Source organism: Amblyomma americanum, chromosome 8 (assembly GCF_052857255.1).
Source record: "Amblyomma americanum isolate KBUSLIRL-KWMA chromosome 8, ASM5285725v1, whole genome shotgun sequence".
Lineage (NCBI taxonomy): Eukaryota > Metazoa > Arthropoda > Arachnida > Ixodida > Ixodidae > Amblyomma > Amblyomma americanum.
The window spans coordinates 21,803,875-21,816,670 of record NC_135504.1 but is presented as its reverse complement, the minus strand read 5'-3'; the positions used below and the strand labels follow the sequence as shown (position 1 = coordinate 21,816,670).

Here is a 12,796-nt window from a genome sequence, read left to right as displayed (position 1 = left end):
GTGTGGAGCTCACTGATTGAATGCAGAGTTACGTGTTGGTGCTTTTTTAAGAGACAACAAGAAGAACACAGTTGCCCAGGACAGACACTGTATTTGCAGTAATTGTAGGAATAACATCCTTCATATGCAACTGTGCTTTGTTTTTTTTTTGTTTTAAAAACAATAATGTACATACCTGTTCATTCATTGCTTCAAGTTAGAACATGAATGTAATAAATTTTGGGTGTGCAGTGGTGTGAGCTGGTCAGTGTGTACACATTCGAAAGCTGTGATGTAAAACATTTCGTCTCCCCTGCGCAGGTTGTCCCTGGCGGCGGGCGGTCGCCTCATGGCACCGGCACCGTCGTCCTCCTCTTCGGGAGACGTGATTCACGACATTGAGCACATGCTGGCCAGCTTGACCGACCAGTTGGATGCAATGCTGGAGAGCGAACTCAACCCCTGAGCAAACCCCCTTCACCCTGTCCCTTCCCCCCCTTCGCTGATTCGCTTTGTTAACCACCAACTTGTTCATGCATCCCACTTCCGCCTTGTTTTTCGCTCCCTGCATGTGTGACCTCTCTTCTGCTGGCATGCCATTCAGAGTGGCCGAGGAGGAAGTTGTCCTCGGCTAGTGGGTTTGTGTCTAGTCCAGAAAAATCAAGACGTCGCATGTGACTGAGAGAGAGCCACTCATGCGGTTAAGGTGGTGCACGAAGCCGAAGTATGGCAGTCATTATGTCATGCCTCTGTTGTATGTATGGGCTACATGCTTACAGCAACTAGACATTAACCATGCTGCTTTCGCACTGAATGTTGCATGCCATATCTGCTTTTATTGCGAGTTTGTTTCTCATCCATCCTCTTTGTGCTGCTGCCTCTCAGTGGTAGCCATATCATCACTTTCTATTTCTAACTTTTTCTTCTTCTTTACTTCTTTTCCCGCCTTTCACTTAATGCATTTCACACCCATGCTGGCCTGCTTCTCCAGCTGTGCACACGCTCCGCCCTGGCTGGGGTCCGTTTGCCTTTTTCTCCCGGGTTTTGTGAGCAGCCTGCATCTAACGGGACGTGGCGACGTCGTCCTCTCACCAAGCACGCTGGCCTGTTGGCACCAGAAAAGCGTCGCCACGGCAAAAACAACGGGACTACTGTAACGGTCAAGCAAACCAGTTGTGAACGCGAACTGCGCATTCTCTTCCGACCTCCGTGTAGATTGTCACCGCCCCCTCCCCTACACTTCGCTCCCTTCTCTCCTACTTCCCTGGACTACGTGAGTGCACAAACATGTCCGTGAAATCCGTGAACTGACACCGCCTCACGGCACACTGTGTCTCCTCCCTCCTCCTCTTTCGGAACGCCATTCCGTCGGAGTGGACCTTCCCCCGGTGCGAGCAATGGAATCAGAAGCCTGCCGCTACATTGCATCGTTTTTCGGAAGATTGACTTTGTTGTCCGACAGACTCGAAATCCGTGCCTGATGCAACCCCGGCATTGTGCAACAACACCTGCCACGAGGACCTTTGCGTTGGCTCTGCTGGTTTGGTTGTGCGGGATTCATTCCGAGGAACTTGCTCGGAGTGCTTGTTCGGAACTTGCTGTTTCTCTGCTGATATGTGTTGTTTTTTTTGAGTGATTCGCGCGCGACTTGTGCGGACGAGGTTAGTTGTTTAGCGGCCGGTGCTTGGTTCTGAATGCCTTCCAAGTTTGCTGCATTTGGAAGCTCAGCATTTAATTTCTTGGTGGGATAAGTTTTGTTACAAAGTGTTGAGTATTGTGCAAAATAGTGTAGAAACGGGTGCCATTATGGTGGTATCTCTTGGAGGATATTTGAATGCACATTTTGCCCTTAGTATGAAGTTGGACGAGAGGGGAAAAAAAAAAACTCTCCTGTGCAGAGGATTTCACTGCTTCGAGTCACTCTTTTATGACTTTGGAAGGTATTGAATAAAATTATGTGCAATGTTTAGCACAGCACGAAAGGCACACCAATGCCCAAAAATGCAGGGAAGCTGGGAGGCACGACGACACGCTTGCAATTAAATAACTGGACAAGCTGTTGCTTGTCGCACAGTGACTCACAGATGGTGAATCACCTCCACGCAATATTGAACCCACCAACGTCTTTTTCCGGGCCTTTCTCTCTGAAGACATGTGGGTGCAGCTCTCAAATTTTTTTAATAACATCATGGAAGTGTCCACCGTACACCCGCTTAGCGTCATCTGCTTGACTGTTTTGTTGATGTAACAGAACTCCTGCTGCTGGCCTGCTCGTGAGCAGAAGAGCAGCGGGAGTTGTGTCACGTCAGTAGAGCAGTCAAGTAGATAATGCTGAACAACCGTATGGTCGATGCTACTGTGGTATTAATAAAAAATTAGAGCTGTACTGTAACGCGGCCCTATCTCTTTGCAGTGTCGTAGTGATGCGACGACGTCCCGGCAGTTTGTAGCAGGTGCTGTGTGGTCTTGTGTACATAATGGAGTGAGACGCAGCCTAGCCACCACCAGTCCCCCCGAATCAAAGTTTCGAAAGGCCCAGCACGGCCGCTGGCGAGAAAAGTACAAGTTCCTTCTCTGTTTTCTTCGCCTCGTCCCTTGGGCCCTAAAGGCTGCGTGCGGCCCAGGGGAGTTGCAGACGTGCGAAGTGCGATCGCTGCAGTGCGTCTTAGAGCAGCCATGTTGCATTAGTTATCTGTTGGACATACTGGCTGGCCTGTTTTTTTGGTGCAACAGTCCCGCAACATGCAGAGTGCTGGAGTGGCGCTATTGCTTTTTGTTGCGAACACAAGAACAAGAGAGTCGACTCACTGTATCGACATGCAGATGGTGTGTCGCCTTCAAACTAGTTTAATTGAAACCACAAGAAACAAGAGGTTAGCGCAGACCTTCTGAAGGGCACAAAGTGAGATAAGCTTTTGCATGTGTGATTTTACTTGTTTTTGCTCTGGTTATTGGTTATTACCACGCTGAAGTCTATTCCCTGTTCGAACAGATATTTGTGTCTTATACTGCAATCTACCTAAATCGATTTTGAGGTGCGCTCAGTTAAGTAAAGATTTGCCTTGAGTTCAAGTTGGCAAGGAGAAACATAGAAGGCTGTTTTTACTTTTGTGTGACTGACAGTCTGTCACTGTCGTCGACGCACAATGTAGCAGGAAGTGAATGAAAAAAAGGGTTAGCATTTCCTTGTTGTCCAAACATTTTTACCGCTTCCCGGACCTTGCAGGTTGAGCCAGTTTTGTTTCGAAACCTGCACAATGACTGCTGTTTTCCGCACTCTGCAACGATTCTGCTTCGCTCCCCTCCTCCCCCCACCCGAGTGTCTTGCTTCTGCTGCTCGGATTCTCCTTATTTGGCGAGTTGAGTGCTTGTTTTGAGTTGATTTTCAGTTCTCGTTGCTGTCTTCGTTTTCCACAGCTGGTCAGTGGAAAGTGTCGAGAGAGTCGTGGCAGTGGGAGACACGTGTACATGATTAATGGCGACACTTAGTTTTCTGTGAATGCCTCGTGCTTGCTCGCATTTTTTTCCTTGTTTCGGGCCGCGACGTTTTGTCCGGTAGTATATATTATACATACAGGCGCGCAGCCGACAATATTTCATTATTTTCAGAATGAGTGTGATGTTATGCTTGTGTGTCAAGTTGTCGCTTTGTTGTTTATATTTGGATGCGGTTTTTCTTTTTTTGTACACGCTTCATCATGTGAACCAGCTGTTTGAACTGCGCATAGCTTTAGTTCGTTAAATTTTTCTCATTTGACCGAGGCTGTTTTGATGCTTGTAAGACGGCCCACGTGACAACGTAGAATGTCGTCATAGATACATTTCGCTTTGTTGCTGATGCAGTGATGCACTTGGTTTACATCTCTTATATTTGTATCGTGAGCTGGTTGTGTACTTGTCATGTTCGCTCGCAAATCGACCATGCACCTTACGCGATTCGGTGCGCGTTTTTGCGGCAGGTGCCGTGTTAATGCTTTGGTGTCATCTCATTTCTGAAATTTTACATTCACGGCAGTGTTCTGTAGGTGATAGTTCCTTTATGACTGCGCTGCTCCAGACAGTGACTCAAAAATATTTGTGGGCTGAGGGTTTCATTTACAAAAGCACTGCTGCACATTTCTGTGAACAGCCGTATATTTCTTGTCATTTGGTTCGTGTAAAAGCACTTTTATTGATTTCATCTGTCGATTCCAAATAGTGGCCGTGAAAATTTATCTGTGTTCAGCGCCACTGAGTTCAGCCCGAGTGGCTTACTGTTTGGGTGACACAATGCCGAAGTGGCTTGTTCTCTTCACCGCGTCCGATGTTGCCATCAAAGTGGGTAGGCAGTGTTTCTCTTCTGTTTGACCTTTATAGACTCTGTACTCCCCTTTACCCGAAAAGCCATTTTGCTAGGGCTAGCACAGATGTCGATACTTAAGCACGCACATGTAAAGAAAAATGTCGGAGATGCTAACCTGCACGACAGTTGCGTTCATTTATTTGATCAAAGTGGTTTTTGTAAATTTTAGAAACATATTTTGTTCGTGAGGTCCTTTTTCCTTGTCTTTTTTCTAAAACTAAGATGAGATGGCAATATGCATATATCAGTCCCGTTTGTCTGCAGCAGCTGACAATCTAGCATTCATCGTCTTTGGAGGATATAAAAAAAAATTTCCTGAAAAAAAAAATGATGCTGGTTTTAGAGTGTAATTAAAACAAATTTTGTCACTGAGTGAATGGCACTTAAAAAGAAACGATTCAGTGAACACCACTAACGTTTCACCTCTGTTCTCATGCAAAGTATGTATGCAGGGTTTAGTGACTTTTCCAGGCCTTTTTGGCTAGAAAAGGTGTTTCAAGCGAACATATCTGACTGCAGTTAGTGAAAGTATCAGAGTTGATGTCTCGTTATGGTAAAACAGTACATGCAAAGGTTAGAAATTGATGTGCTAGGTGACATTTTGCTGCACAAGTTTTGCTAAACTGATGTAAGAGATCGCATTATATTTCTGAGTGAACCGTTCCTTTAGTCTCGAACGTAGAAGGCAGATTCAAACATATCTCCTTCTTTACTGAACATTAGTGAAGTTTTTTTTCTTTTATAGTAATAAGCCTGTGTCTAGCCTGTTTTTTAAGCTAGACACTTGAACGATTTTGAGCATGTTTCACTTTAAAACCAGCATCAATTTCCTCACACCAGAGTTAGTCATAGCGAGCAGTGTTTTCTAACCACATAGTGCCAAAAAAAAATACCATGTAAAAGTTAACCACCCTCGATCATTTCAGAAAAAAAAAAGACATTTGGGTATCGTGGCACCATCTCTGTTCATTCATGAGAAACATTTTGCTGCACGCCCTTCTTGGCATGTTTGCATCATTCATTGAAGTGACAATGTGTTCTCATTTTACACGGCGCTCAGCTTTGGATGATGAGTAGGGAAAAAAAAAAGTTAAAGCGAGTTCAGCGTTGTTTCGCGGTCGTAGAGACCCAAGGTGTGTAGAAGAGGAGAGAAGAATGCGGTTCCTTTTCGTTCTCTACTCTGCAGCGGTTAGATAATCGATGTGTCATAGACAATTAACTATTTTTAGAGAACTCGGAGCCCCAGAGGTTCAATTCCGGCCCGAGCAAAGAGAGCATAGCGTCTTTGTCCCGATGCCTTGAGTGTTTCGCTCTTGTTTTTTCACCCATGTCCTTCAGTGGCGATTTCCCTACCCCCTTTTCCCCCCTTTTGAAAATAAAAAGCAGAGTTCTGAGGAAAAAAGTACGAAAATTGATGTCCGGCCGCCACAGTGGCTATGGTGCTTGGGTTTGACCCAGCCGTGATGGTCGCATTTCAATGGAGGCGAAATGCTAGTGTCCCGTGTACTGTGCGATATCAGTGCACGTTAAAGAACCCCAGGTGGTCAAATTTATCCGGAGCCTTCCATTATGGCGTCTCTCCATAGCCTGAGTCAATTCGGGACGTTAAACCCCATTAAACGTTAAACATAAACCATGAAAATTGATGTCCAATCGTTTGCATTGAAGGGGGCCCACGTTAGTGCGGGCAGCTTGAAGGCCGTGAAGAGACAACCAAATACTGCTCCCAAGACACCATTCACTGCTGTGGTTCTTTCAGTAGCCACAGCTTTTTCAGAACCTTTACGCCCGTACACAACTTTGTACTAGTGGCATGAAACTGAACATAAATAGGACACTTAAACACAAAAGTTACGGGGACATTTAAGCTCCGCGGCAGCGTTGATGGTTATTTGCTACTTTCTTTTTGAATTAGTAAACCTTTATAATTGCGTACACTGATTAGTCATTAGCAAACATCAGTAGGCATACTAGACCACGCGATACAACACAGGACAGACAAGGCTTCCCTTTAACCAAGTCAAACGAACGTGCTTCAATGGCTCACGGGTAGCGAGTCTTAACTCGCAACAAAGGGTCGTGGGTTCGATTCCCAGCTAAATGTCCTACTTTTGTTTTCAGCATAATTTACTCTACAGTTTTATATGTCAGAATGACATTGAGTCGCGCTAATACCTTGTAATTAGAATTTAACTCGCGTTTTAATCATTTTCATTCCACAGCTCAGCATGCGACATTAAGACCCTCTCGATATGCTAGCATCGACAAGTATGGTAGTTACTCCTCTGAATGGGGACTTAATACTGTTGCGTAATAGCAAAACACTAAAAGTAACTGAAGCAGCAAAGGCAAATGCTACACCTAGCAGCTCATGCGAATTTAGGGCTACTCTTACCGTAACCGGTGTTCATTAGGTTGTTTAGCGAATGCAGTAATGTATTTCTCAAAACTGTCATCTTAACAAAATGCAGCTCCGCAGAGCAAAGTAGGCGGATTTTTCTATTTTTCCAAGCCGTGATGCATCCATTTTCCGAAGAAAATTTATGCCTTTATTAGTTTTATGGTTGTATCATTATGTGCAGCTTTAAAAAAAATTTGAGAAATCCTACAAACTGAAAGCCAGCAGTAGTTTCCAAGCGTTGCACACTGCATGATCACAATTGTGCAGATAGTTTTGTGATGGAACAGAGGCCAATCCTTCCACCTGCAGCATACCAGACAGTAAGCAGCTGCATTTACAAACTGATCACTAGTATTTTCATTCAATATCTTTTGCTTTGCAGGCTTGGTTGTTTTATTCCAGGGGAAACTGCACAGTGCGACAGCAGAGTATGCTCACAAGCAATTTTAGATTTTTTGTGCAATCTACTTTTAGGCAAGTTCAAGAACTATTTGTGCCCGCATGTAGACTCGGGAGAGGACGACGACTTTGCAGAATGTGAGCGCAGAAGTAAAGAAATCCGCGCATTCAGAAAAGGGCTTGCACAGGAGGAATGTTGTGGACCATTTTTGATGGAAATAATGATTGCTGCCGCTTCTGCATCGATCCTGCAATCGGACAATATGGCTAGTTATTGGAGCCAGACGGCTGCCGCTGGCCTCTCAGTTGCTTTTACTGTGGTAGTTCAATTTATGTTAGGTGCAAAGCCACAGTACTGTAGCTGTCTAGGGGGCTGCATGTGTTTGCTTGCGACAAGGCAGCATGTTGGAAGAGGTACGAGCATCATTTGCGCACGGCACTTTTGTTAATGTGCTTTTAACTATCCTTGTACGGGAAGGTTGGTAACGGAGGCATTTTATATTCCCCAATACATACAAACTACCAGGACCAGGGAGAACTTAAGGAACCAAAAAAAAAAGACCCAAGAAATGGTTTCAGGGTCCACTTTAATCAAACTGCATCAGCACGACTGTAACCACCTACAAGATGCCTAACAGGCCACCTTTTCACTGCCTGCCTTGCTTCAGAAAAAATGTTCAAGTTCTGAATTTGACCAGTTAGCTTAGTCTAAACTCCTCCACTTCCCTAGCTTGGGGGTGCACAACTGCAAAATAAAATAGAGGACGAAAGTGCTTGTGATTGTATTACAATATCTATACCAACGGTCTCTGCCGGGTCCCATCAAGCAGGCCACATTGACAAACTTGCGTCTCCCACAGACCAGTAGCCAAAAGGGACAGAGGATAGGCGGTTAAGGGGTCCAATGCGGAAGTAGAAAAAAATGGTGTTAACGTCCTGAAATGATACATGGGTTATGAGGGATGCCGTAGTGGAGGGCTCTCCAAATATTTTAGACCATCTGGGGTTCTTAACATGCGCTAACATTGCACAGCATGCGAGCATTTTTTCACTTATCAAAATGCGGCTGCCGCAGCCAGGATCTGAACCCCTCAAATATGGGATCACCAGTTGAACGGAAAAGCCACCGAGCCATTGCAGTGGGTTGAACGAATGTTCCAACGCTGGGAATTTAAACCAGACCTTCCGGGTGGAAGCCAGATATCCTAACCACTAGACCAAGCAAAAGTAGGCATAAGTAAATTCAGACAAAATAAAACCAACATGAGCAAGTAACGCAGCTCAGGCAAAGAGGGCCACTTGTCGCCGAGGGTATCTTCAACGACTTATTTTTGCCAAATTCAAAGCTTCTTGGTCTTCCTCTGATAACGCTCACTACTGATGTAGGCAGGAATGACTTCATGACAAGGAACTCTATTACATGGCTACCAACGAGATCCTTCCCATGTTTTCGGGCCAGAGAGCCATGATGGAGACCCCCGATTTATGCATTCTGCATTGCATACACTAAATAAACACAAGTAGCTGGGCTAACTTTGAAACATCTACCATCCACCGTCATGAAACAAACTTTTACCCACTTGTCCAAGTAAGAAAAACTTCATCAGTCTTTCCATGTGAGAGCTCGCAAGAAAACGAGCTCAGTTCTTGCTGGATTTTTAAATCCTCAGAGCATGCAGGGCGTTTTAAAAAGTAAACAGACAAGTGCTTTACAGGCCACTTAGGTTGTTTTTACTGACATAGTTGAAAAACAAACAAACGATGGTTTCAAATGCCCAGGAGAACAGTGGTGAGCAGTTTATGACAGAGCGGCGAGGGATGAAATGAATGGAAGCCTTGCCTGGGGGACCACAAGGCTCCCTCAGCCGCCCTGTCACCTTTTTTTGAAGCCGTATTTTTTCCGCTCGTAGAATAAGTCCGTCTTGGAGCTTCCCAGATTCACAATCTTTGGGCAACCGTCCCTCTGCAATGTTCAAGAGAAAAGAATTTGTCAGAGTGTTGAACTGCAACAGCTTCCGCTGCCACACCAATCTCATCAGAACTGGACAGAACATGCCCCTGTAAATCAGGAAAGCAGCACTCGCCAAAGTCATTGAAGGAGAACAGAAACACACTGATGTTTCGGCACCACTACGGGTGCCTTGTTCACAATGAGACGAAAACAGATAGGCATTCATGTTTTTTTTTTAGTGACCTTCGCGAGTGCTTCTCTCTTTGCATGCAGAATGAATTTTCCTTGCTAGACAGGTTTCAGTCAAACCCCGAACCATCTCCATACTCATTTTCACAAAAGTGCACAAGAGTACGCTCCGCCTCACCATTGTGCACAGCGCTCAATTGGCACGTTTCCCTACATAAAAATTGACACCTTATTGCAGCTCCTAGCTTTTAGAGGCAACACTTGCACGAAAGTAGAGCCACATTCACCTGCAAGCAAGATGGTCACAAGCACTTTGCCCGGAAACCGTGAAATTTTTAATTTCAGTCTTTACTACATGCTGCGCATTTAATTCACTTCTTTTTTAGCTAGCCTGGCTGAATCTTTAAAACTTGCCTGTGCCCCGTTAAACTGTTTTTCAGTGTCTTTGGTTCGGTGCAGAATTGGATTGTTTCCCAAAGCCTCTTGCTTGCCTTCAAGCACCGTGACGATTTCAATATGCTCAAAATTCTTCATTCATCAATTAGTCCCCACTTCTTTCAATTCAATCTCAGAGTTAGACCCCAGCTCAGGGCTCAAAGCCACTGCTTTGTCCTCAAACAGCCTTCCCTTTTCTATGGCACTCCCGATACACCACCTGTGACAGGCCACAAGTCACGTGACCGCTACTGCACTTCGACACCCACAAGTAATGCGAGAGGTGTGGGTGCTCTGTACTATGACCACATGTTCAAGAAGCTTTTCAAGGCTCACTGCATGTCTCGCATGCAGTGCCAAGAGAAAACTGTATAGCAAGCCTACATCCAAGGCCTCCTTCAAAGGTTATACAAAGGTAGCCTTGAAAGGCTGCAAGCCTCTCCTGAATAGGACAAATTGCCGGGCTAGTTGGTAATGATCCATTCTTGTTGACAGCGCGTTAAAGCACAGGGACAGAAGAAACACAGAGGACGACGTCACAGGCGCTGAGCCTGTGACGTCGTCCTCTGTGTTTCTTCTGTCCCTGTGCTTTAATGCGCTGTCAACAAGAATGGAAAGCCTCTCCTTCTAGACATTAACAACTAAGAATTGTCAATTCTCCAAGCACTTCCTCGGCAAGAACTTGCAAGAGTTTTATAACTTTGGGCTGGCCTTCAAAAATGTGCTTCAATCCGGCCCTGTTCCAGAGAGAAAGGTGCAATTCCCATTTGACAAGCTAATACTTGTGTTATACGGGCGTTTTCAACGACAGTTCAGTTAACCGCCAGTTGAAAATTTCAACTGCCGTTGAACTCAACTGGAATCGCCAGCTGTTACACGAGCACTTCGCGTTCAGTTAAGTTAGCACTCTAACCACATGTCCTCACATCTAGAGCGAAGTGTAAATAAGAAAAAAGCAGCGTGTGCATTTTTTTCTTGTTGTAAATGATCGTAGTGTATATATTCTTTACTATAGTGACAATTATTTTTGTGTATTTTTTGCTCCGCGGTAGAAATGTGGGTTCGAAGCACACTGAGCCAAGACAATCCAGTAAGAGGGCAAGTTTTTCGGTCCGTAGGTTGCCATCTTCTCAGTTGGCCGTTCAACTGGGATCCCCGATCTCAGTCGAACTCAACTGCCGTTGAGATTTCAATGGCAGTTAGCACTGCCGTGTAACACCGCTAACTGCCGTTCACTTCAACTGAGAATGAACTGAACTGCCGTTGAAAACGCCCGTGTAATAATACCTGTGTTACACGGGCATTTTTAACGACAGTTCAGTTAACCGCCAGTTAAGGATTTCATCTGCCGTTGAACTCAACTGGAATCGCCAGCTGTTACACGAGCACTTCACGTTCAGTTCAGTTAGCACTCTAACCACATGACCTCGCGTCTAGAGCGAAGTGTAAATAAGAAAAAAGCAGTGTGTGCATTTTTTTCTTGTTGTAAATGATCGTAGTGTATATATTCTTCACTATAGTGACAATACTTTTTGTGTATTTTTTGCTTTGCGGTAGAAATGTGTGGGTTCGAAGCACACTGAGCCAAGACAATCCAGTAAGAGGGGTTTTTCGGTCCTAGGTCGCCATCTTGTCAGTTGGCAGTTCAACTGGGATCCCCGATCTCAGTCGAACTCAACTGCCGTGTAACACCGCTAACTGCCGTTCAGTTCAACTGAGAATCAACTGAACTGCTGTTGAAAACGCCCGTGTAACAGGGGTATAAATAAGGTGTATAGTGATTGACTGCGCCTTCCTAATATCGCATGTTCATATGTGACAATGACTGGCACTGTTGTAGGACAACAGTCTGCCAATAGCAACAAACGATCTACAAGGCCCACTGCAAGCAACAAGGTCATTCAGAATGGTCAAACGCTCACATCCTTCTCCTGGATGGTGCACTCCTTGCAGTAGTAGGCGTCCGAGACGCCGGGTCCTCCACAGATGACGCAGCGACCCTGGTATGAACCGTAGTTGCACTCGTCGCAGATGCGCACCAAGGTGCAGGGCCGTACGTACGAGTCGCAGATCACGCACTTGCCATCACCTGAGAAGAGACACAAAGCAATAATCGATAACGCAGGCGTGAGTGACTGAGCACATGGCACCGTAGATGAGGCATGCTGGCACAGTTATCGGGCGAAACGCGGAACCTAAGCGCTATTTGCCAAAAGCCAACTCTGGAGCGGTGCATTCAGGCTGATCGAAGCTAGGGTAATCGAATAATCGCGTCTGACTGCCCAACGCCGCAACCACACTGCCCAAACAGCGCCAGAATCGAGTTAACTGAACAAGCCCGGGATAGCCATTGACTTGGCACTACAGGACACATGGCTACCCTACGCTTCGAAACCCTTTCGCGACGTTGTACAAGGCACGCATAATAACAGAAAAAGCCTAAAATATTTGGAATGACACCAAAGCAAGAGATTGCACGGCGCGAAAATACAGATGCATACACAAAGCGCGCCGTGTACCTTATTCGGTTTCACATGTAAGCATTCGCGCTAAATTCAACCTTACCAAGTAACTGTACACGCGGAGAAATCAACAGGTATCACCTAAAGCATGTAATGCCAGTGCACCTCACTGTTAGCGTTTAAACACTGTATTGCTTATGAAACGTTGAGAAAACGTCGGCACTCACATTTTTCGCAGAGGCGCCCGATGGCTGCAAAGACAAAGTGAAAACGAGATAAGTTTACTGCACTGTTCGCACATAGTTGATTGGAACACTTCATTATTCATAGGTTGGCCTCTGGAAAAGCCTTGGATGGGCAAGAAACATCGTATTTACCGACACCGGCCTGTTTTCGGCAGAAGATCAAATCTGGATGGTGCTTCGCCATGTCGTTGTGGTAGTCGACTGATGCTCGTCACCATGCCAATGCCATGCTCGTGATGTTGCGATGCTGCTTCTGCATCTCCGCATCATACGGATGCAATAGTCTTTTGCTAGTTTCAACTAAAAAACTGCAATAACTACAACTAATTAATTGAACGGTATATACTAATTATTGTATTAGATTTAGACAAATAAAAACAATTATTCTTAGAA

At 45.3% G+C, this 12,796-nt stretch overlaps 2 protein-coding genes across 4 annotated transcripts in view; one reads left to right on the top strand and one right to left on the bottom strand.

Moving 5' to 3' along the window:
• Positions 1 to 4,159, top strand: part of ckn (CRK like proto-oncogene, adaptor protein) — a 173,934-nt gene extending 169,775 nt beyond the window's left edge. For all 3 annotated transcript variants that reach the window (XM_077634091.1, XM_077634092.1, XM_077634090.1), the window contains one exon: positions 301 to 4,159. In XM_077634091.1, coding sequence (XP_077490217.1) covers positions 301 to 445 — 145 coding nt within the window. In that variant the 3' untranslated portion in view covers positions 446 to 4,159. The remainder of the gene's footprint in view (positions 1 to 300) is intronic.
• Positions 4,160 to 8,829: 4,670 nt separating this feature from the next.
• Positions 8,830 to 12,672, bottom strand: Phf5a (PHD finger protein 5a). The gene is made up of 4 exons (XM_077633167.1): positions 12,536 to 12,672; positions 12,386 to 12,409; positions 11,619 to 11,785; positions 8,830 to 9,084 (listed from the first exon to the last, which is right to left on the bottom strand). The coding sequence occupies exons 1-4, from the start codon at positions 12,585 to 12,587 to the stop codon at positions 8,995 to 8,997; spliced, it is 333 nt and encodes a 110-aa protein (XP_077489293.1). The 5' UTR covers positions 12,588 to 12,672; the 3' UTR covers positions 8,830 to 8,994.
• Between the last annotated feature and the right edge of the window lie 124 nt (positions 12,673 to 12,796).

Coding starts and splice junctions, on each gene's coding strand:
- Phf5a (XM_077633167.1), bottom strand. CDS start 12,587: ATGGCGAAGCACCATCCAGATTTGATCTTCTGCCGAAAACAGGCCGGT. Junction 12,410..12,535: donor CCGAAAACAGGCCGGTGTCG/GTAAATACGATG, acceptor TTGTCTTTGCAG/CCATCGGGCGCCTCTGCGAA. Junction 11,786..12,385: donor CGGGCGCCTCTGCGAAAAAT/GTGAGTGCCGAC, acceptor GTCTCTTCTCAG/GTGATGGCAAGTGCGTGATC.